General features: G+C 42.2%; 1 protein-coding gene across 1 annotated transcript; it reads right to left on the reverse strand.

Annotated features, from left to right (window-relative positions):
• Positions 1–1,677: 1,677 nt before the first annotated feature.
• SPMAP1 (sperm microtubule associated protein 1) lies at positions 1,678–12,673 on the reverse strand. Its single transcript, XM_089693698.1, has 3 exons — positions 12,314–12,673; positions 5,164–5,263; positions 1,678–2,148 (listed from the first exon to the last, which is right to left on the reverse strand). Exons 1-3 carry the CDS (start codon positions 12,578–12,580, stop codon positions 1,991–1,993), a joined length of 525 nt encoding a protein of 174 aa, XP_089549824.1. The 5' UTR covers positions 12,581–12,673; the 3' UTR covers positions 1,678–1,990.
• Between the last annotated feature and the right edge of the window lie 11,753 nt (positions 12,674–24,426).

A 24,426-nucleotide genomic window follows, 5' to 3' on the forward strand; every position in this document is an offset into this window, starting at 1 on the left:
ACAGCTCATAAGAATAGCCATCCCCCCTTTTTCAAGTGACCAAAAGTTATTGGACAATTGAATATAATCATAAATAAAATGTTCATTTGTAATATTTTGTTGAGAATCCTTTGCTGACAATGACTGCCTGAAGTCTGGAACCCATGGACATTAGCAAAGACTGGGCTTCCTCCTTTCTGATGCTTTGGCAGGCTCTAACTGCAGCTGTCTTCAGTTGTTCTTTGTTTGTGGGTCTTTCTGTCTTTCAGTTTTTCCTTCAGCAAGCAAAATGCATGCTCAATTAGGTTGAGATCAGGTGAGTGACTCGGCCATTGTAAAATATTCCACTTCTTTTCCTTCAAAAGCTCCTGGGTTGCTTTTGCAGTGTGTTTTGGATCATTGTCCATCTGTACTGTGAAGCGTCGTCCAATCAACTTTGCTGAATCTGGGCTGACAGTATATCTCTAAACACCACAGAATTCACCCGGCTGCTTCTACCTTCTGTCACATCATCAATAAACACCAATGACCCAGCGCCACTGGACGTCATGCATGCCCATGCCATTACCCTGCCTCCACCATGTTTTACAGATGACGTTGTGTGTCTTGGATCATAAACTGTTCCAAGCCTTCTCCACACTTTTTTCTTCCCGTCACTCTGGTACAGATTAATCCTAGTTTCATCTGTTGAAAGAATGCTTTTCCAGAACTGGTATGGCTTTTTTAGATTTTTTTTGGCAAAGTCTAATCTGGCTTTTTTATTCTTCAGATTTATGAATGGTTTTAACCTTGTGGTGAACCCTCTGTATTTGCTCTCATGAAGTTTTCTCTTGATTATAAACTTTGACAATGATACACCCACCTCCTCAGAGCAATAGACTCCAAATGCAAAAACTACGCTTAAATCAACTCCAGACCTTTTACCTGCTTAACTGATGAAGAAATAATGAAGGCGTAGCCCACACCTGGCCATGAAACAGCTTTTGATTCAATTGTCCAATTACTTTTGGTCCCTTCAAAAAGAGGGGATGGCTACTCTTAAGAGCTGTAATTCCTAAACCCTTCCTCTAATTTAGATGTACATACCCTCAAATTAAAGCTGAGAGTGTGCACTTTCAGCCCATATCCATTATATACAGGTGAAACTCGAAAAATTAGAATATCGTGCAAAAGTTCATTTATTTCAGTAATGCAACTTAAAAGGTGAAACTAACATATGAGATAGACTCATTACATGCAAAGCAAGATAGTTCAAGCCGTGATTTGTCATCATTGTGATGATTATGGCTTACAGCTCATAACTATAGCTTGAATATGTTTTGGTAAATACCTGAAAAAACTAAAATTGTGCCTGTGTCCACCTATATATGGACCAAACTGTACATTCATTTTCAGAAGGAATATTTGATTGTTTTATGCTTCCAGTTCAGTTCACCAGAAATGACAAGGAAATGGCATATCTAGCAAGATTAACATCCATTTTCTGTACTTGCTGAAATTGTTCTTAGCCTGAAAAAAAAAAAGAGAAATCAAATGCAGTCACCACATTTATGCACTGTTAAGCTGTGCTACATTTTCCTTCTTGGGTTTGATCATTTTATAACTGATGTCTTAGTATCAATGGTTGCTGAGAAAAGCAAAATACTTTTTTGTAATGCAAATTTTTGGCTGGAGATACAAATAACAAAAACAGATACAGACTTGTCTAGTGCCTAAAGGGCAATGTATTTCATAACAAATATCTTTTTATGGGTGCCAGTAAATGTGACAGCATTGAAGTCCAGTGGTGGAGGGTCGGTGTTCCATTAAAACACATCAATGCGGATGCAAACAATAACGTTACACAAAATTACTCTTGTACAGACAACTACGCTAATGTTGAAAATGTCACGAAATTAGAAAATGCATAGCGCTGGCTGTTTTGCCAACATAAAGAAAAGACGTTACACTCATCAAGGTCACAAAATGTTGCTCACATGCTTCTTGCACAGCCAGACCATTATATTTTTATTCAGTAAATAGCTGACTTGGTCACAATCCCAAATGCTGAGGGCATTCTGCGCAGAGACGGGGTGTTTCTTCTGTACCCATAGAGTCCATTGTAGCCGATTACAGGTTTGACGGACGACAAGAACTGGCCATGACCGCTGGTGTGTTCTGCTGAGTGACCTGGGACATGACAGGAATATTGATGAGGTGGTGGGCCATACGGAGGATCACAAGCCTTACATTTGATCAGACCAACAGATGTCAATACAGAAAAGTCAGTCATAAAAAAAAAATATTCTTTACATCTGATCTCCAGGCAGATATAAAAGGCACAACAGTTCTATGATTATTGATAACTGAATGTATTTTTGGAAATGCTAACCTGAACGTGATTTGGTCACCACCTCATGTAGGCTATGTACAGCAAAGTTCAGAATGGGGGAGGGAGAAATAGCACAATAAGTCAATCATTGCAAGGAGGCTGATTGGAGGAGAGAGCAGAGTGACAGAAAGACGAGCTCATCAGTGTGCCGCTTCTCCAGTCACAGTGTGGAGGGAACTTGTAAGTGGAAATGAAACTGCAGGAGACAAAGGGTTGGCTTCCGACACCACCAAGCAGAACTGTGCTGTGTGGCAGAGCTGGGTACATTTTAAGAGTGAGGTGCAAAAAGTTAAACTTTATGGTGGGTAAAGCAGCTCTTGTATATGTATTTTATTTACATATTGCTTGGAGTTCAGAACAGGGCTGCCATTTCTGATGTCTTCTAAAAATGCTAGTTGCCTGGCTCTCTCTCTGGATTCAGTATCGTGTTTCCCCGAAAATAAGACATCCTCCGAAAATAAGACCTACTTACAGGTTTCCTTCTGGGTGAAATATAAGGCATCCCCCCGAAAATAAGGCCCCCCTAGGCTCTGTCTCGTAATGAAAATTAATTTTCCGTAAACTGGTTGCTAGGGCCGCCCCGACTGGCGTCTAGCAACCAGTGACGTCACTGCTGTGTGGAGGTGGAGCGGAGGTCGGAGTGAGCGGGAGAGAGATGCGTGTAGAAGAACAGGAGGATCAGAGCGGACGGGACGCGGCAAAGGTGGTGAGTGCTGGTCTTTCTCTGGTGACACCGCCCTCATGATGACTGAAGGTTCTCAGTCAGTGGCAGACCCTGCTCCAGCCCAGGTCCAGGCCCCAGCCAGCCCAGTGACAGTCCCCAGGCAGGCCCCAGGGGGGAAATGTCTGATAAAGGGGTGGGGGGGATGTCTGGTGAAGGTGTTCAGTGGCACAGGGGTGGGGGGAGGGGGTTCACTTAAAATGACACAGGAGGATCAGAGGGGGCAATCAAAATGACACAGGAGGATCATTTAACAATAAATGTGTACCGTATTCTTCTTCATGGAAAAATAAGACATCCTCTGAAAATAAGACCTAGCGCATCTTTGGAAGCAAAAATTAATATAAGACACTGTCTTATTTTCGGGGAAACAGGGTAGTTTTGGATTCACTGACCAGGTACAAGTATGCAGCAAGCGATGTCAGAGTGAAGTCATTGCTCCTAAACTGTATGTTTGTTCTAGGCCAGTGACTTGGAAAATACTGAAACCATTGGATTAGTATGGCAGCCAGGAAGCAGGTTTAGAAGTACAGGGGTTAATAGAAAAGATTTCAAATATATAAACAAGAGTATAAATGTATAAAAATAGTTTAAAAGAAGAATTGCCACTATATCTTTTTTTACATTATTGAGTTCTCGATGGGATTGCAGACATGCCTCACCTCCCTATGCATTTGTAGCATTACCCCCTTAGGAGTTGCAAGAGATTTCCGGTCCCCCTATAGCCCTGAACAGCCAGGCAACACGCATTCTCATGCAGGCTTGCATCCAGTCAGAGATCAGTCCTTGAGCTTTGTTTTTGTGATTTATGTTACAAGTTAGCCTGTAGTTTCTTGTTTGTGTATTCTTACCTCCTTGCTGGAGTGCTGTTCCTGACTCCTTTTACATGTGTGGTTTGTCTGTGCTCACTTATGGGCATCGTCTGCTATTCTCTGGGTTTTATTTCCTTCCCTTCCATAACTTCCGGCCTCCTAGTTTGCTTTTCTATATAAGACATGCTCAGTCTAGCCCACTTTGCCTGAGCAACTTCTTAGTTCTCTGAGTTCCTGGCTGTTGCTACTCTTGTATCTGACCACCCGTGTACCGACCCCGACTTCGTCCACTGATTGTGCTTGATTTCCACCTGTACTGACCTCAGCTTGTCTATCGACTTTCCTGTTGTCTCCTGCCAGTACACTCTGCTCACGCTAGTGGTCTCCGCATCCACAGCTAGGCATACCTGGGGGCCACGACCTGATTCTAGTTTGCTGCAAGTCCATCCCCACTATCAGGGGCTCTGGTGAAGAAGCAGGCTGGGGCTTAGACTCTGCGTCTCGAGCTGGCGGTCTACAAGGGCTCACTACCACAGGTCTGTGACAATTGTATTGGGGGGCATTGAACTGGGATAGGGTTAGGAGTATACAGGATTCCCAATGGAACCTATGAACTGAGGTCAACTTCCTGGAACTATTTACAAGCCTTCACTGCAACACAGTCTCTGTTGGAGAGCTAGCCAGTGTCTCCCAATGTCTCACCCCAGACCCTAGATGAACTCCTCTTCTCTCACCCAGAAATCTGAAGGTATCTGTGAACATCTGGTGACTGTTGTTTTAAGAAATGTACAGTCCTGGATAGGTGGCTAATCTGGTTTCCCGCCAGAGTGCTCGTTCCCCTAAGAAAATAGTCATGGAGCCTACAGAGCTCTGAATACTCTCTCCCTGCCTTCTTGTCATAAGACTTCGCAAAGGAGTTGCCTATCACTAGTTCTGTCACATCTATGAAAGGGAAATAAGTCACATGCTTCCCCATACTCAAAAATGCCAGGTATGTCACTTCACTTACTCAGCTTTATGGAGCGCCAGGGGCAGTGTAAGGAATTTAGGTTTCAACAGCTGCAGGGGCTCAACAATTAAGTGAACTTTGTCCTGCATGGACACTTTGGGGGTGGTCTCCTCTATGAAAGTATCAACTTTTATTAGGAAGTCAAAGATTGGCCTTGCCTCTACCCCAGATCTCTATTGATCAGCAAGGCTGCTTATCACAATGGTGAACCAATAAAGTGCTGTAGGAGGCAGTAAGGGTGGATTACAGACTTCTTAATCGACCAACATACCTGACCCGCTATAATTTCGGCTCAGTAGGTAGAAAGCAGCAGCACCCTTGTACTGGAATCGGTCAGCCAGTTCTCCATAAGTTGATGTGCCTCCATGTGACTGTGAAGCAATAGAAGAAAGTGTTTTCACTTTATACCCCAATGACAGGTGCATGGAAATGAAAAAAATCTTCCACTTTCAAATGCATACATTGTAGTTCAGCTTTACACACTGACGTAGTTAAAGAACACTAAACATACATATTAGAGTTGGGAAAGAAAGAGGATCAGATTTTACTCCACCTAAACACTTTTTTAAGTGTTCTTGCATGGCAAGACCACTTACTGTTATCTCACATATATATTCTTATTATTATAGCCAAATTTACCATCCAAACTCCTCCCACAGTTTTTACACTACGTAGACAGTAATATACCGAAATGTGCGGATTGTTCCTGATTGGTGTGCTATTACTTTGTGGAACGTTTCGCTGAATGGTTCACGTAATATCGGCGTTTTTGTGGTGAAATTGGTCCCATAGGAATGAATGGCAGAATGTTCAAAACTAAAGTGGGAGCTGACAAAAGCTAGAGTGTGAGCTGAAAAATCAGGACATGATTTCTAAACTGCCATCACTCCCTCATTATCAAGCCCACCTACACAAATCGTATATCAAAACATTCAGCTATCCCTGCTGCCACTAAAAATGTCCACGGCTAAGCCATAGTCCTGATAGTTTTCGCAATATGACCATTTGTTTGTAACTCACACCGCCCATTGACCTTTTCACAGTTACTCCAGCCACTCCAACCACACAACAGTTACTCAAGTCACATTTCCAAGATGTCCAATCAATAGGGAACAATTAAAACTTCACAGTGGTCACCAGGAAGAAGTGAGCTGGAATCTCTCCAGCAGGGACAAAAACAGGATAGAAAACCTGATAAAAGTTTGAACATTTTTCCATTCTATGCAATAAAAAAGCCAATCTTTCTAACTCTAGAAACTGATTAAAATAAAAAGGGACACTATATATCCCTATTCTCCAAAAAAATAATCCCTTACTTAATGGCCCTGTAATCTATTTTTCATGAAATAGTTTCTATGTTGTTGTGCCTCCTTGTAACATCCTATGTGAGCTCCCGGTCTTCTACTCCCCATGCACTTCTGTTTGTTTGGAACACACTACAAATCCCATAGTCTATCTCAGGAATGGACATGCCATTCATTGCTTACAACTGCGCTGCTATTTGAATCAGTTTCATTCAGTAAAAATGCTTGCTTATACCAATGAAATTTGTTGATATAAGCAATCATAATGTTTAAAAAAGAAAAAAAAATATATATATATATATTTTTATATATTTTTGCCAGTGTCCCTGATTACCGCTGCACCAGTTATATGATGACGCTGTACTGCATTGGTGACATTATGAAAAAAAAAGTGAACTTTTTTTCATTTCTTCATTTTCCACAAAATTATGACTAGAAATGTAAACTTCAAAAAACTTGCCATGCCTCTTACAAAATTCCTCAGACTGTGTACTTTCCGAAAAGTGGTCATTTTGGTGGTATTTGTACTGTCCTGGTGTTTTTGGGCCTCAGGAAATGAGATTGGCCGTTAGTACATCAGGATTGATCAATTTTTAGGTATTTACCATACAGTGTGGACTCTACAACTTTCCTACCAACTAAATAATAAACACTGATTTGGGTTATTTTCACCAAAGACATGTAACAGAATACATTTTGGCCTAAATTTGGTCTGGCATTTTTTGCTGGCTGATAGCTAAAAAAGAGTGGGAAATTTGAGTGGAGAGTGAAAAAGTTTTCCTTTTGAGTGCCGATGATTGCTGGTGCTTGTAGTTGTTTATTTTCTTCTTTGGGTCTTGCTAAAAGCTTTTACTTTTTTAAATCACTTTTTCTGTCACTTTTTAAATAGAATTATTTTTTCTTCCTTTAGTCTGCTAAGTAAGGGGAGGTGTTAATTGGTCTCAGGTGATACAGGTACTATACTGTATAACTTGCTGTAGAGCTCACTCTGAGCTTGCCTATATTTTTCTTTCTGGACCTTTTGAGAAGTGGACATTTGATAAGTGGAGTTAAAAAACCAGAGTTGGAAACAGGAGATTATAACAGGAGTCTACTAACCTGTAAGTGACAACTGATATTTTCTATTATTATTGTAACTGGGATAATGTGTGCTAGCAGGGTGGAAGGTTTTGTGCAGTGCACAGTGTGCCATATATGCAGCAATGGAGCAACAGTTCCAGGATAGATGCCGCTGCGACAGATGTGAGCGGGTTGCCCTTCTGGAAACTTGCATTAGAGATCTGGAGGAGCAAGCTGCAACACTGGGCAGAACCGACAACCTTGAAAGGGGTCTTCTGCTCTCTGAGCAGGTAGCTAATGGGATTGATGTGAAGGGTGGAGGAGCTAATCAGGATTATCAGGTAGGAAGATGGGTTACTGTAATGAGAGGGAGTGGTAGGGGCTCACAGAAAAGGAAGGCCAGCTCACAGAAAAGGAAGGCCAGCCCTGGGTTTGTACACCCAAACAGATTTGTCAAGTTGGGTGAAGATATGGGGGTGGCTAGCTCAGGGGTGGAAGCCCTGGATGTCACTGCTATCCTTAACAGCCGAGAGGGCAGACCATCTGGGAGGGGTGGTGAGGGTAGTGCAGGAAGGCCTAGACAGCTGGTGGTAGTAGAGGATTCTATAATCAGAAGGACTGATAGAATAATTTGTCACCAGGATCACCTCAACCGAATGGTTTGCTGTCTCCGTGGTGCCAGGATTTGGCATGTGGTGGACCGGGTTGATAAAGTACTGGAAGGGGCTGGGCATGGGGGAGCTCTTGTCCATAATGGGTATGGTATTGGCACAGCTCCAGATGATCCACATTGGCTCACAATTGATATGATCCAAAAATATTTAGACAGAATAAAGGTGAATAAAGCACCTAGACTGGATGGCATACACCCACGGGTCCTTAAAGAATTGAGCTCAGTCATTTCAAAGCCATTGTTTTTCATTTTTAGGAACTCTTTAATGACTGGCATAGTACCACTGGATTGGCGTAAGGCCAATGTGGTGCCAATATTTAAAAAGGGGTCAAAATCTTTACCAAGTAATTATAGACCTGTTAGTTTAACTTCTATAGTTGGGAAGACACTGGAGAGTTTAATAAAAGTCCACATAGATGAGCTCTTGCTGGAAAAAAATATTTTAAGCAACAGACAGCATGGATTCATGAAAGACAGAAGTTGTCAAACAAATCTGATTTCTTTTTATGAGGAGGTGAGCAAAACCTTGGTGGCGGTATACATGGTATACTTGGACAGAGGGGTGGTGGTGGACATGGTATACTTGGACAGAGGGGTGGCGGTGGATGTGGTATACATGGACAGAGGGGTGGCGGTGGATGTGGTATACTTGGATTTTGCAAGCGTTTGACACAGTTCCCCACACACGGCTAATGTGTAAGGTAAAGTCTACAGGCTTAGATAAACCTGTGTGTAAATGGATAGAAAACTGGCTAAAAGATAGTATTCAGAGAGTAGTGGTTAATGATTCATACTCTGAATGGTCTAGGGTTGTCAGTGGTGTACCCCAAGGTTCAGTGTTTCTCCAATTTATAAGCTGACCTCAATGCTCTGTATAATTGGGCAACTATGTGGCAAATGAAGTTTAATGTTGATAAATGTAAGGTTATGCACTTGGGGGCTAAGAATATGCATGTATCATACATACTGGGGGGGGGGTACAACTGGGGGAATCAATGGTGGAGAAGAATCTGGGGGTTCTGGTAGATTACAAGCTTAATAATGGCATGCAATGCCAAGCTGCGGTTTCTAAAGCGAGCAAAATCCTCTCTTGTATTAAAAGAGGTATAGACTCCAGAGAGAGAGATATCATATTACCCCGGTACAAATCATTAGTAACACCTCATCTGGAATATGCAGTTCAGTTTTGGGCACCAATTCACAAAAAAATCATTGGGGAACTGGAGAAAGTACAGAGAAGGGCAAACAAACTGATAAGAGGCATGGAGGAGCTCAGCTATGAGGAAAGATTAGAGGAACTGAATTTATTCTCTCTTGAGAAGAGGAGATTAAGGGGGGTATGATCAACATGTATAATACATAAGGGGGGATATGATCAACATGTATAATACATCAGTGGTTCATATAGTGAACTCGGTTATTCAGTTATTCACCCTGAGGTCATCACAGAGGACAAGGGGGCACTCTTTACATCTGGAGGAAAAGAAATGTAATCTCCATATATGGAAAGGTTTCTTCACAGTAAGAGCTGTGAAAATGTGGAATAGACTCCCTCAAGAGTTGGTTCTGACCATCTCAGTGGGTTGCTTTAAAAAAGTCCTGGATTCTTTCTTGGATACACAGAATATAACTGGATACTAACATTTATAGGTAACGTTGATCCAGGGAATATCCGATTGCCTCTCGGGGGATCAGGAAGGAATTTTTTCCCTGCAGGAGCAAATTGGATCATGCTTTGCTGGGTTTTTTTTCCTTCCTCTGGATCAACTATGGGTGTAGGATTATAACTTTTTTTTCTAAATGGTTGAAATAGGCTGTTGTCTTTTTTCAGCCAGACTAACAGATGTAACTATGTAAATTTGTGAAGAAAGATTATTTCTTTGCAGAATGTTAAAACTGAAATGAAGAAAAACATTTTTTTCCAAAAAATGTTTTGATCTCTATTTTCATTTGTAGCGTAAAAAATAAAAAAACAGTGGTGATTAAATACCACCAAAAGAAATAACTATTTGTCTGAAAAAATAACACATTTCATATGGGTAAAGTGTTGCATGACCATGCAATTATCATTCAAGGTGCGATAGCGCTGAAAGGTGAAAATTGGCCTCAGCAGGAAGGGGGTAAAAGTGCCTGGTAGGCAAGTGGTTAAGAAGCCTAGCACCTCTTAAAACACTAAATACAGCTTTTGCTGCAATACTGACCTTCTGTCCAGAGCTGTCCCCTGCAGACTCTCAGCTCCATTCTCCTCTAGCCACTTCTTTTTCAGGTTGAATGATGACCAATGTCATTCCAATCCTTTCCTGTGAGCCTAGGTATTATGATACCAGCTTGAGCTCACAGTACTGCTGCACTCATCAAGGCATGTCATTCTGTGCAAGAATAAGGACAGCTCATCTCCGGGGGAAGAAGAGGGGGAAAAGGAACTTGCTTGTTAAGAGGAAAATAAATAATTATGCTAAATTGTTTTTAAAAAAATTGACACAAAAAGGGGTCAGTGAAGAGAACTGGAGAAGGTGTGCTTAACCTTGTGTTGATTACTCCGACTGCAACCTGCTATTGCAATGGTGGTCAACTTTCTTGACATGGGGACCCTCAAGTTCAACCCCTGACATAACCAAAGGGGTACATAATATGAAGTGAATTTTCAGTCTCAGAGACAGCAGACACACAACAGGATATAGTCAAAGATTATGGGCATGATACAAGAGATGGTCAGAGACTACGGGCATGATACAAGAGATGGTCAGAGACTATGTACAAGGTACAAGAGATGGCCAGGCTATGGACAAGGTACAAGAGATGGTCAGACTATGGACAAGGTACAAGAGATGGTCAAAGACTATGGACACGATACAACAGATGGTCAGAGACTATGGACATGGTACAAGAGATGGTCAGAGACTATGGACACGGTACAAGAGATGGTCAGAGACTATGGACACGGTACAACAAATGGTCAGAGACTATGGACACGGTTAAAGAGATGGTCAGAGACTATGGACATGGTACAAGAGATGGTCAGAGACTATGGACACGGTACAAAGGTGGTCAGAGACTATGGACACGGTACAACAGGTGGTCAGAGACTATGGACACGGTACAAGAGGTGTTCAGAGACTATGGACACTGTACAAGAGGTGGTCAGAGACTATGGACACGGTACAAGAGGTGGTCAGAGACTATGGACACGGTACAAGAGGTGGTCAGAGACTATGGACACGGTACAACAGGTGGTCAGAGACTATGGACACGGTACAACAGGTGGTCAAAGACTATGGACAAGGTACAAGAGGTGGTCAGAGACTATGGACACGGTACAAGAGGTGGTCAGAGACTATGGAAACAGTACAAGAGGTGGTCAGAGACTATGGACAAGGTACAACAGGTGGTCAGAGACTATGGACAAGGTACAACAGGTGGTCAGAGACTATAGACAAGGTACAAGAGGTGGTCAGGGACTATGGACACGGTACAAGAGATGGTCAGAGACTATGGACAAGGTACAACAGGTGGTCAGAGACTATGGACAAGGTACAACAGGTGGTCAGAGACTATGGACAAGGTACAAGAGGTGGTCAGGGACTATGGACACGGTACAAGAGATGGTCAGAGACTGCTGACATGCTGCAAGAGACGGTCAGAGACTGTGGAAATTACATAGTTCTTGTAGACCTGGAACATGCTTCAAAAGAGTCAGACTGGAGACAAATTACACAACTGCTAGAAATCACTGCTATAACAGAGCAATATGGAAACACATATTCATGCCTTCAGGAGCCCTGAGGGCTTCATACAGCACCCAGGCCACAGGTTGGGCACTAGGGTGTTAGATGCACACACTGCAAGAAATACAGCTTTCCAATTGGATACCAATATTGCAAACTGGTGGCAGTCTATTAGATCAGTTAACAGTTTTCACAGTTAGGATTCATTCACACGTGCTGTGCTTTGGTTTGGATCGTTCTTCAGAGAACAATTGACAGGCCGTGAGGAGGTTTTGTATCACTTTTAAACCCCACACTAGTACACCATAACTGAGGGCATTGCACACGACTGAAGGGAACTTGCAGGGTGGTCCTGTTCACTTGAATGGGTTATGCTCGGCAGGTGCTACACCTGCACAGAATGACAATGGGTATCATTCCTACCGTGCCCCCAAAGCATCACAGCCACGACATGTGTTCACCCCCAGCCGCTGACTCTGCAGCTAAAGGAGGAACAGTTTGGGTGAGGCGATAAAAATGCAGCTCAACCGTAATGTTTTACCACCCCTCAACTGCTAGAGTGACTGAAACCTTAGATATTACATAGCTGGGTAAAATAAAACATCAGGCCTCAAGGAGGTGCAGAAAGGAAGGACGGAGCAGATGGAAGCCCTCACTCACCTGCCCAGTTTTCTTCAGTAAGGGTGGCACAGGCCTGGTCAGGAAATAGCCGCGTACATGGTGGTCTTTCTGGGAATTGTATGGTGGGATAACAGAGCCGAGTTTTGGTAAGGAGACGCTGTAGTCTTTAGAAATACTTTCAACAGCCACACAATCTAAGACGAACCTATTCTCTCTCATCTGGATTTCAGCAACTGAAGGAGAAGGGGCAAAGCGACTCAAATGCCAGGATCGGGCCCTCCTGGGAGATGGAACCGACTCAGCCATTGGCACAGCTTGGAGTGGGAAGTGTGGAGAGATCTGCAGGTCTACCTGCCTCGTGCTCAATCCACATTGGAATGCATGGCACAGCTGAGGATGGGTTGCTAGGAACACAGAAACTAAAGTACAGAAGGCTTTCACTAACAATGACCCTTCATTCAGTACAAGCTTCCCGAGCAACACTCACACACACAAAGTCCAACACCTCCCTGCCGGCCAGGCTGACATTGTGAGCATATTATCATGTTGGTCTTTCCTAATGTAATATTATCCATGGAGCTAGACCTGAATGACTCAGAGAAGAGACTAAAGCAGGCCATAGACGGTTTGTTTATCGGCCGATTTTTCGTCCAAAAAATGAAACATTGTTCATTCTGTAATCCAATGTTGCCACCAATGATTTTGAAAATTGACGTTTTTCACGAATTTTCCAGCATGACCGATAAACGAAATGAGGAGGAACAGCGAAAATCGGCCGATGCCATTGCCCCACTAACCGTGCGAAAATCGACCGATTTTCGAACCGTCTATGGCCTGCATTAAAACCCCCCCCCAACGTAGACAGGACCATTTCATTTTGTCAAATGAACACAGTCTACCAGTTATACGAAGGCTGTATTGGGCTTCCTTATGTATTAGCAATGAGAGAAGTGGTTTTGGCAACATTTTTAATTTTGTCAAAACAGACACTTTTAGTTTCACTAACTGGGCTACTTTTTTAGGGGAATTGGGTATTCGTTGTATTAAAGTGTTGCTAGACCCTGGACCCTGCTTTCACTATATCTGGTCTCCCACAGTACACAGAACATGGAAATGCAATTATTTTAGTAAATATAATCTGCTAAATACCTTTTCTCATCAGCAGTTAGAGCAGTCTGGTGACTTCTATCAGTGTCCAGCTGAGCACTGGTTAATCTTGTAGGAGAAGTTTTTTTAATTCTCATCTGACTGTCCTATAAAGCAGGCCAGAGACGTGGGGACAATCGGCTGTTTTTTTTTTTTTTTTTTAAAAAGTCGTAAATCGGTCGTTCAGACGGCCGACGTTGACACTAATTAAAAAAAGAGTCGGCGGGTTTTAGTCCCGTCTATGGCCGTCAATTAATATAATAGCGGTGTCCCGCTATTATATTTGACAGAAGAAATAGATTATGCAGAAGAAGAAGAAAAGAAACAACATTGTATCTATTTGTACTTGAATAGAAACATCTGTATCCGAAATGCATACAAATAGATACAATGTTGCAACTTTTTTTCTTCTCCGTCTTCTTCTGCAAAATCTATTTCATTTTCTCCTCTTTTCTTCTATTCTTCTTCTTGATATTCTATTTCTTCTTCTCCTGCAAAATCTATTTCTTCTATTTCTTCTTTTTCTTCATAGTCAATTTATTGTCAAATCGGCCAGAAGAACGGCCGATTTGACCATAAATTACCGCGAAAATCGTCCGATCTAACAAATCGTCCCAGGATTTTCCACCTTGGACAATTTTCAAAATCTCTTAAAATTAAGAAAAAAGGCCAACATTTTTCCCCACTAACGGTATGAATATCGGCCAATTTTTTACTGGCCTATAATTCGGCAAGAAAATCGGAAATATATGGCCGCCTTAAGGCTGCATGACCCCTGACCCTCTGTCTGGACAGTGCTGATTGACCCTGTGCTGATCACATACACTCTCCTAAAGAAAAAAAAAACCTCTAGCAATACACACTAAACTTAGCATGTGCAGAGTGTTTCCTAGAGATCAGCAGATGGATTGGGGACAATAGAAGAAGGGGAGGATCAGAGAAGTCAGGATCAAACAGCTTTTTTACACAATGCAGAGGATTAACCCCTTAGGTTCCACAGTGAGTATTACAAGCATGCTTTACTGCATATACAGACTGATTTTACTGTTGTGGGTTTAGTAACACTTTAAGTGTCGTATAGTTTTTCCTCATTCAGGGCCCATTTACCTCTGTGCTGCAGGAACACACTTGTGATCTCAATGTACATTACATGAGCTACAGTTACAGTCACATTTTGTATGGCATCGCAATATACAAAGGCAGTGGCTCCAAACTGTGGCCCAGGGGCCTGATGCAGCCCTTTGCTTGCCTTTATCCGGCCCTTGGGGCACTATTCCCCCTACACACATTAACAATGGGGCATAGTTCCTGTCACTGACATCAACAGTGGGGCACTATTCCTCCCACTCACACCAATGATGAGGCAATGTTCCCCCAACTGAAACCAACAATGGGGTACTATTCTTCCCACTGACACCAATAATGAGGCACTATTCCTATTACTGACACCAATGATGGGGCACTATTCCCTTGGTACCAATGATGAAGCACTATTAATCCCTGTAATACCAATAATGGGGCACTATTCCTTTCACTGACACCAATGATGGGACACTATTCCCTTGGTACCAATGATGAAGCACTATTAATCCCTGTAATGCCAATAATGGGGCACTATTCCTCCCACTGACAGGACAATTTCTACTCCTACTGGCCACAGTCCAGCCCCTCTAAAGTCGTAGCTTTATTGCTATAGAGCGGATTCTCTGTGCACAATCACATATATAAAAGTATACAAACGTAGGGGGGTGTGCGCGCCTGCCCACCTAGCTGTGCTGTGAATTATCACAACACATGCCAATCACCAGGTGCCGACCGGCTGACTCATAGAACACAGCTCTATCAGTGTAAGCAAGGAATGGAAAACCACTAGATCCACAGTCACATCTTAGGCACATATTTACCCCCTCCTGCCCCATGTCATTAGTACAGTGACAGTACATATTATTAGCCATCATCACTGTAATAATGGCACTGGTGATGTCAGTTAGTTCCCTCCAGCATCAATTAATGTCAGACTGACCACCACAGTGTTGCAGTCCCATTATAAGTCACTGATTGCCACCAGTACTAGTAAAAAAAAAATTCAATCACATATCCCATAGTTTGTAGATGCTGAAAATTTCACACAAACCTATACCTACACGTATTGGGATTTTTTCTTTTTACCAAAGACATGTAGCAGAATACATTTTGGCCTACATTTATTAAGAGATTTGATTTGTTTTTATATTTTATGGGATATAAACAGCTTACAGGAACAGAAGCAGTCAATCACAGGCTGTGTGCTGGAGCTCCCTCCCCATCACTTTTTTACTTCTTGGTGTCAGGAAAACTTGTCAGAAGTGACTCATGCAGATAGCAGAGGGACAGGACAGCAGACAGAAATGACACTTAATGATCTGGATTAAGACAGGTACACACTATAGAGGGATATGCTTTGTTCATATTTCATGTCTGAGGTTTACAATCACTTTACCTGGAGATAAGAAACATCTCATACACAGGGGCAGACTGACAACTCATGGGGCCCCCGGGCAATAGGGGATCATGGGGCCCCTGTGTCCTTGCCCAAACTCAAAAAAGCATATGTAAAAGGTACCAGGGGAATCTCATGGGGCCCCCTACTGACCCCGGGCCCTCGGGCAGTGCCTGAGTTTCCAAATAGTCAGTCCGCCCTTGCTCATACAGTACTACCAAACAAAGTAAAATCTATCACTCTTCAATAAATCCTGGTCACAGGGGTCACTCGAGAGTATTTCTGCATATTTTGATGATGGTAATTGGCCTTCAGCTGTGGGTGTGGAAGTATGGGCAGGTGGTGATAATGTTCTGAATTTGTCCTCCTGTATTATCTGAACTTACTACATCTGACTGTCACTCCTGGCCTTATCGGACTTTCATCTTTGAAGTTCAAAGCCGGTGTAAAGAATAATGGTCTTCATATTGCCCGTCACTACTCACAAAGCCTCCGAAAGACACAAAATAAATATTGTGCCGGTATGAGCAACACTTGACCATGACCGAATGTCGAGTGTAGATTAGAAGGGAGTGTGAGTCAACCGTGGATCAGACTCATTAACCAGGACGACCTCATGGAAAACCATTTCATTGCATTATTTGAGCTGGATTCCCAAGGCTGAGTGTGGCCGAGAAGATAAACAATGTGGCAAAGATTAAATAAAACAGTAACTGATAATCAGAAGCAGTACATGACATGTAAGAGCTATTTATTTAGAAAGTGAAAATCGCTATTAAAGAGAACCAGTCATGACTGTGCCTATGGCCAAATAAAGTCCAAAATTTATATAAATATGCATCTGGCTTACTTGTGCAAGATATTTTCCCTTATTTAGCAACACTCACTTTATTAGGTATACCTGGTCAATTGCTTGGTAATACAAATTGATAATAAGCCAATCCCACGGCAGAAACTCAATGCATTTAGGCATCTAAACGTGGTGTTGACGACTTGCTGAAGTTCAAACCGAGCATCAGAATGAGGAAGAAAGTGGATTTAAGTGACTTTGAACGTGTCATGGTTGTTGGTGCCAGACGGGTTGGTCTGAGTATTTCAAAAGCTGCTGATCTACTGGGATTTTCAAGCACAACCATTTCTAAGGTTTACAGAGAATGGTCCAGAAAGAGAAAATATCCAGGGAGCTGCAGTTGTGTGGACAAAAATGCCTTTTTGATGTCAGAGGAGAATGAGCAGACTGGTTGCTGCAACATTCAGATGGTAGAGTTGAATTTGGCGCACACAACATGAAAGAATGGATCCATCCTGCCTCGTATCAATGGTTCAGGCTGATGGTGGTGTAATGGTGTGGGGGATATTTTCTTGGCACTAGCAAGGTGTACCTAATAAAGTGGCCAATGAGTGTATATTTACATTGCACTTGTCTGATATCTTAGGTCAGCCATTCTCTACCAAGGTTCCTCCAGAGGTTGCCAGGGGTTCCTTGAGCTGTGGCTGATCTGATGATGCCTGCATCATTCAGAATCCAAGACCACTTGGCAGAGCCAGTTTGTTGGCGGGGCCAACTGTTTAGTACCCAAAAGAGAGTAAAGCCACACAGAGACCAAAGAGAGTGGCACCATTATTCTTTGGTGAATTAGTAGTAACAAATAATATGTAAAAGACAGAGACAAGGTGCTTGCTGAACAGTCCCAAACAATATGGCACAGAACCTTGATACCATTGGAACTTGGGTACAACAACTCTGAACAATATTGGCGATACTTTAACATACTTTGTGCGCTTGAATGGACAATGGATAGAGCTTACATTACCAAAGCAGCATCTAAGTGAAGGGGGTGGCTAGTAGGCAGAGCAGTGGTGCAGTCACACTCAGTAGACTGGTAGAAATATCCTTGTCCCAACTCTCTAGAGTCCCCAGTTATCGGAGCCAGAAGTGAATTCCCTGCTCTGTCTTTTTCTCAACAGGAACCTCTCCTTGGCTCTAATTACACTGTCCCTAGTCAGTGTGGATCCTGTCCCTACTTTATCCACTTTGCAAGTGCACACCAACTGCAGTGGGACAGTGCTATTTATTAGTTTTTCCCTCACTAAAGATGGCCGTAGAGGTCAGGCAGGGCATCAGCATCCAATTGGATAGCTGCTCCCTGATGATACCTATGGAGGCTTTAGAGGAACAAAGTTCTCAAACTCCATTCCCTCTGCACAACAGCCAGCTGAACAGATCCACCTACAACAGGGAGGACAAACTGCACCTGTCTACACTTGAAATTATGCCACTGATCTTTCTGGGTGTCTGCCATTTGACCATCACTGTAAGAGGGCCATTCTACCTACTTACCACCAATGATCTGGTTTTAGTAAGGGATCCCCATGACCTTAAATTTATTTTAAGGGTTTTCTAGAGGTAGGCTGCCTTAACCAAAAGTGGAAAACTTGCTGGCAGGAATGATTCTTATTGTGGAAGAGGCAGGCTATAAGACTGATTTACAATAGAGTGTAAATATTAACTTCAGTTATCCAGGTATGTGAAATACATCTACACATATTTGGATAATCAAAGTGAACATTCACTGAAAAACTAAAGTAAATATTCACTATTTGAGGGAAGATTCTTAAATTCTTTTGTAAACCAGGCTTTGTGTCTGTTCTGCAATAAATGCTTCCTACCATCCTATTTGCAAGAAGCTTTACAATGTATACTGAGCTGCGGATGCACAGCTCAGTGTAAATTCTTTGCATATCCATGGTGCCAGAATGAATGAATGAACTACAGGTATGTGTGGATGTTTCGCCGTCCCAGCCTGGCCAAGCAAGATGGCCAAAGATCCCAAACCTCCCGACAAGGGAATTTGCAGATGTTGCATCACTGGAGTAGAGATGAGTATTGAAGGGTTTTTGTTCTGCGGAGGGTGAAAGTTCATCAGATGTCTGAAAGTGACTTTCTGAATTGATAATGTAGCAACTGTCAGAATACAGGTGACCTCATTTTCATAGGCTATGGTGCTTTTAATGTGTATTGCTACTTTTGCAGTTGTACTACCACTACAACTAGCACATGGTCCTGGAACCAGCAGCAACCTGTACAACTTAGCCCACAATAGCTTTGAGCCTAATCCCTAGGCTCCAAGCAACTTCTGGGCTCACAAGTGGTCCAGGAAGACACTCCCCACCTGAGCCCTCTATTGATCCCCATTAGTTAAATATCTCTTGGACACACTTTTCCTTCCATCTGCATAGCCTACAGCTCCCTCCGCAGCCCTACCTGCAGGTCTTAGCTCAATAACACTCTCCAAGTACTCCTCACTTTTCTTGTAGGTCCCAGAGTTACTATCTCCACCATCAGATGGTGGACAAGGCTAAACAGGTCTCTCACACCTCTTCTGGCCCTGGCAACCAGAAGTCCTCCTATGTCCTGTTGCTAGTGGTGGGTTAGAGGTAGCCAATTAGAGTAATTCCAGTGTCTTCTTTTCTCTGTGAGCCACTTGAGTGCAGCAATTGTGTAGAGAGTTCTGTAAGCTGTTTGTCCCATGTCACTAAGCACTGTACTGATATGAGTTTGCTTTAGGTTGGACATGCAGAGCCTTCGCCCACTCCACCAGTCCAACTTACCTCTGTTACCTCACTGCCAGTAACAAAATGGAGTCCCGCCGAGCACATAGCGGGCCCCATGCACGCTCATTAACTCTTTCCTTCCTATACCTAATGACCAGGCCATACACTTCCATAATGCTAGTCTGCTCTTGGTGACTGGAGGAGACGGACAGCTGGGGAGGGAGTCAGGGCCCTGGCCGCCTCACTTCCGAAGAACCTGTCACCTAACCAGGTATCACGCCAATGACTGGTTGCTGTAGCTGTTCTTCCTTTCAGTTACCGATGGCAGCTACCTCCTCTTCCTGGCCTTGCGAGTTAACCTTTTGCAGTTGTGTTCCACATACCCTATAGTGCCATTGCAGATCCTGGTTCTTTAGGAATATGCCAAGATGCAGCATGCACCCCTTGAATAAATTCAGATCAGGCTCAAGGCAGTTGAAACACTTTACTGTAAACTTAGCATGGCAAATGCAAAAAGGTGCAACTTCCTTTTCCTAACTAACTCTAACTGTGGCTGCCCCAGTATACCTACACAGGTAAAGTCCTTTTGGGTGAAGTCCATATTTGGTGAATCCAGAATGGAGGTGTCCATTGTCATGGGATCCCGATGAGTCGGTGTTCCTGCAGTGGACTACAGGTCCCAGCAATCTTCTTCAAATGTTCCCTTCCCAGCCATGCCCCAGGACCAGTACCTCCCTCCTTTTTATAATACATGGCAAAAAAGACACTGTACCCCAAAATCCTGCTAACTTGCTCAGGGAAGGTGGCAAAAACATCAGCCCTCTTCCCTATAGCTTGAGCAGCTGAGCTGGCTAACTAGACACAGTAGGCAACCTGCCTACACACTAGCACATTGAAATCAAACTCCAGCCCACACTCTAAGCAAGTACAGCAAGTTTTTCCTTTTGGGATAAAGGTTTTACATAGTTAAAATCTGTTCATTGTAAGCACCCGTGTTAGTGGTAAATTCTCTCTAACAGCTACACCTGCAGGACAACATGTCCATTTGAAAAACAACAGACTTACTGGCCAGATCACCAAGGAAAGATAGAAGGAAAGCCTACAAAAGAAAACTAATGCAGACATCACATTTAAGGATTGTAAAGCTGAAAAATAATGTTTGCCTTGGGGTTTATAACCACTTTAACACCCCAGTCACACTGGGTTCAAATTGGCATGCGATTTGCATGACATGCGACTTGCAAATTGCATGCCAAGTCATACCCTATTGTCCATAATTAGAGCGGTCATATCGCTGCGCTTCCTGCTTGGTCGGAGCCGCGCCGATTTCTAAAGTAGTACACATGCACTACTTTTGGTGCAATTTGCATAGACCTCTATGTCAGAGGTCTTGCAAATCGCACCTGAAATCGGCATGTCACCCGACTTTGAAATCATGCGACCTCACTGTAAGTCGCACGATTTCAAAGTTGGGCTTGATGTGACCAGGGGGTGAGTCAGGCTAAAGTCACTTTGTTGTTTTGACTTCCTAGCAACCTACTGATACATTTGTGAGATCACACAGATTTCAGCTCTGAATACATTTTCATCCTTACAGCTTCTCTGAAATCACAAGTGGGGATATTCATTGCTCTGGTCTATTTTTACTTTTTAAATAGATGTTTATGTTTGGTATATTTATTTGATGATCTGTGAAAGGGGCTTAGGCACTGCACACGTTTTTGATGATTCATTCATTTATAATCTGCCAGTTTATATTTGAGGATGGGCAGAGAACTCTCACTTATAGAGAAAGAGGATTAGCTTCTCTGAAATAATGCTCTATGCATCTGTGAGCCTGGGACAATTAAAACAAAGTATCAGAATATCTCCAAAGCACCACAAGAGGGAGTCAAAGAGCTGTACAATTTTCTATATCATGACATAATTCCTAAGAAACACAAAGCAATTTACTGGATGGGAAAAATAATAATTCTTTATTATTATTATTATTATTATTATTAATAATAATAATAATAATAATAATATTAATAATAATAATGGTTATAATAATAGTAATAATAATGTTAATAATAATAATAATAGTAGTAATAATAGTAACAATTTATGGCTTCATTCAGGTGAAATAATTCTTTGCAATTCAATAAAAGATCAGAAGTCTTGAGGAGGTCTGTCACTTTCTGACACAAACAACCACAGTGCAAGGCATTTAGCACTTAGTGGACTTTATTTCATTTAGGAGGTTGTGTCATATACATTTATGAAGAATACCATAATAAGTGCATAGCTTTCAAAAAAAATAACAAAAAATGAAAAAATATAGCCCCACCACAAAACTATGAAAGAGTGTATATGAAACAAGCATTGGCAGTGCAGACACAAGAGCAAATCAATATCATAAGTCCATGCAGTTGCTCATAAATCCATCAGTACTGGTGCTTGTAAGGCAAAACAAAAGATAGAAGAACCCTCCACTGTCTCCCCAATAATACAGCCGCTTACCAAATGGATTTGACCACCTTAGGAATGGACAAATAGTGCAGCTTTAATCTTCCAGATAAAAGTCATCAATCATTTTGCTGTATAAGCACTCCCCTTCTGAATCTAGTATCTAATAAACCAGATCACTTCTCAAGATGTCAACATTAAAGAGAAAGCAAGGCCATCTCATGGTGTAGTAAATCCGCAAGAATTCTTTTATTAAAAGTATTGCACTTAAAATCAATATAAAAGCCAGCATGTCACAGATAAGTTTCAAACCAACCAGATGGGCGCAGTTCGGGCCGGTGCCTGATGACAATACACGCTGTGACTCCACCCAGGGTGGAGACACGGCATGTGACGTCATCACGCTCTGGCATGGGCCATGGCCATCTTGTGCATTGGGCTGTCATTCAAAATGCATGGCACTACAAGTTGCCTGCGGTACTGTGCATTACTATAGAAGCATTACCACAATGACGAAGTGTGACAGGGCCCTCATAACTTCAGGAGTCATTATTTATTTATTTCAGGTACTTATATAGCGCTGTCAATTTATGCAGCGCTTTACACATATATATTGAACATTCACATCAGTCCCTAACCCTCAAGGGGTGTACAATCTAAGGTCCCTAACTTACATACACATATTAGGGCCAATTTAGACAGGATCCAATTAACCTACCAGCATGTCTTTGGAGTGTGGAAGGAAACCAGAGCACCCAGAGGAAACCCACACAAGCACAGGGAGAACATGCAAGCTCCATGCAGGAGGCACCATGGTTGGGAATTGAACCCATTTACTGCAAGGCAGATGTGCTAACCACTAAGCCACTGTGCCACCCCAGCATTGTTACTTTGCTGCTATCATTGAAATAATACCTGGTAGTTCTGCCATGAAGGTCCTAGATTCAGACACTTCCTGTAATAGGGTGACAATGTTGTATCCTTATCTCTCTACTTGTTCTCCTGCATTGTTACCTTGTGACACAAGCCATAATTACATACAGTACATTATACATGTGTGTATTCCAATGTTGTCACCATCAGGAAACCTTGAGAAATGCCATACAGGGAGTCAGGAAATGACTGCAAAGAGGCTACAGAAGATCAACAGCAGTGAGTTGCAAAAAAAAAATGAAAAAGTAAAAAAGCATTTATTATATAATTATTAATAAATAACAAAAATTGCAATTGATTATTGCTTTAACAAACAAATGTCATTTATCGGGGGTTTACAGGGTCTTTCATTCTGCTTTATGTGCTATTGACAACATGAGGTCAATATCGGCAGGCCACAACCAGGTGCATTTCCTAAAATGGCCACTGAGAGAAGACATGACACCAAAAAAGAAAAAGTGTTCTTAATAGCCAGCTTTCAAGAGAGGGGCCGAGAAATGAAAGCTTACAGGTATACCAAGAAGTACAGAGAGAAATAAAAAAAACATTTTAATGAGTTTTTCCATTAAATTGATTATTTATTAATTTATTTAGTTAGTTATTACAGGCATTTATATATCATCAAAAACTTTACATACACAGTGTCTTCAAAAAGTATTCATACCCCTGGAAATTTTCCACATTTTGTCATGTTACAACCAAAAACGTAAATGTATTTTATTGGGATTTTATGTGATAGACCAACACAAAGTGGCACATAATTGTGAAGTGGAAGGAAAATGATAAATGGTTTTCAAAATGTTTTACAAATAAATATCTGAAAAGTGTGCCATGCATTTGTATTCAGCCCCCCTTACTCTGATACTCCTAACTAAAATTTAGTGGAACCAATTGCCTTCAGAAGTCATCTAGTTAGTAAATAGATTCCACCTGTGTGTAATTTGATCTCAGTATAAATACAGCTGTTCTGTGAAGCCCTTAGAGGTTTGTTAGAGAACATTAGTGAACAAACAACATCATGAAGGCCAAGGAACACACCAGACAGGTCAGGGATAAAGTTGTGGAGAATTTTAAAGCAGGGTTAGGTATAAAAAATATCCCAAGTTTTGAACATCTCAAGGAGTACTGTTCAATCCATCATCCGAAAATGGAAAGAGTATGGCACAACTGCAAACCTACCAAGACATGGCCGTCCACCTAAACTGACAGACCGGGCAAGGAGAGCATTAGTCAGAGAAGCAGCCAAGAGGCCCATGGTAACTGTGGAGGAGCTGCAGAGATCCACAGCTCAGGTGGGAGAATCTGTCCACAGAACAACTATTAGTTGTGAACTCCAAAAATCTGTCTTTTATGGAAGAGTGGCAAGAAGAAAGCCATTGTTGAAAGAAAGTCATAAGAAATCCAATTTGCGGTTTGTGAGAAGCCATGTGGGGGACACAGCGAACATGTGGAAGAAGGTGCTCTGGTCAGATGAGACCAAAATTGAAATTTTTAACCTAAAAGCAAACTGCTATGTGTGGAGGAAATCTAACACTGCACATCACCCTGAACACACCATCATGTTGTGGGGATGCTTTTCTTCAGCAGGGAC

This window comes from Staurois parvus, unplaced genomic scaffold, assembly GCF_062004578.1.
Source record: "Staurois parvus isolate SC_StPar_1 unplaced genomic scaffold, SC_StPar_1.0 ptg000636l, whole genome shotgun sequence".
NCBI classification, from domain to species: domain Eukaryota; kingdom Metazoa; phylum Chordata; class Amphibia; order Anura; family Ranidae; genus Staurois; species Staurois parvus.

Bases quoted from the DNA above. Each gene is read 5' to 3' on its own strand.
- SPMAP1 (XM_089693698.1), bottom strand. From the start codon at position 12,580: ATGGCTGAGTCGGTTCCATCTCCCAGGAGGGCCCGATCCTGGCATTTG. The intron at 5,264-12,313 runs GTGAGTGAGGGC...ATTGCTTCACAG, and splicing joins TACTGAAGAAAACTGGGCAG to TCACATGGAGGCACATCAAC. The intron at 2,149-5,163 runs GTATGTTGGTCG...GTCATGTCCCAG, and splicing joins CCGAAATTATAGCGGGTCAG to GTCACTCAGCAGAACACACC.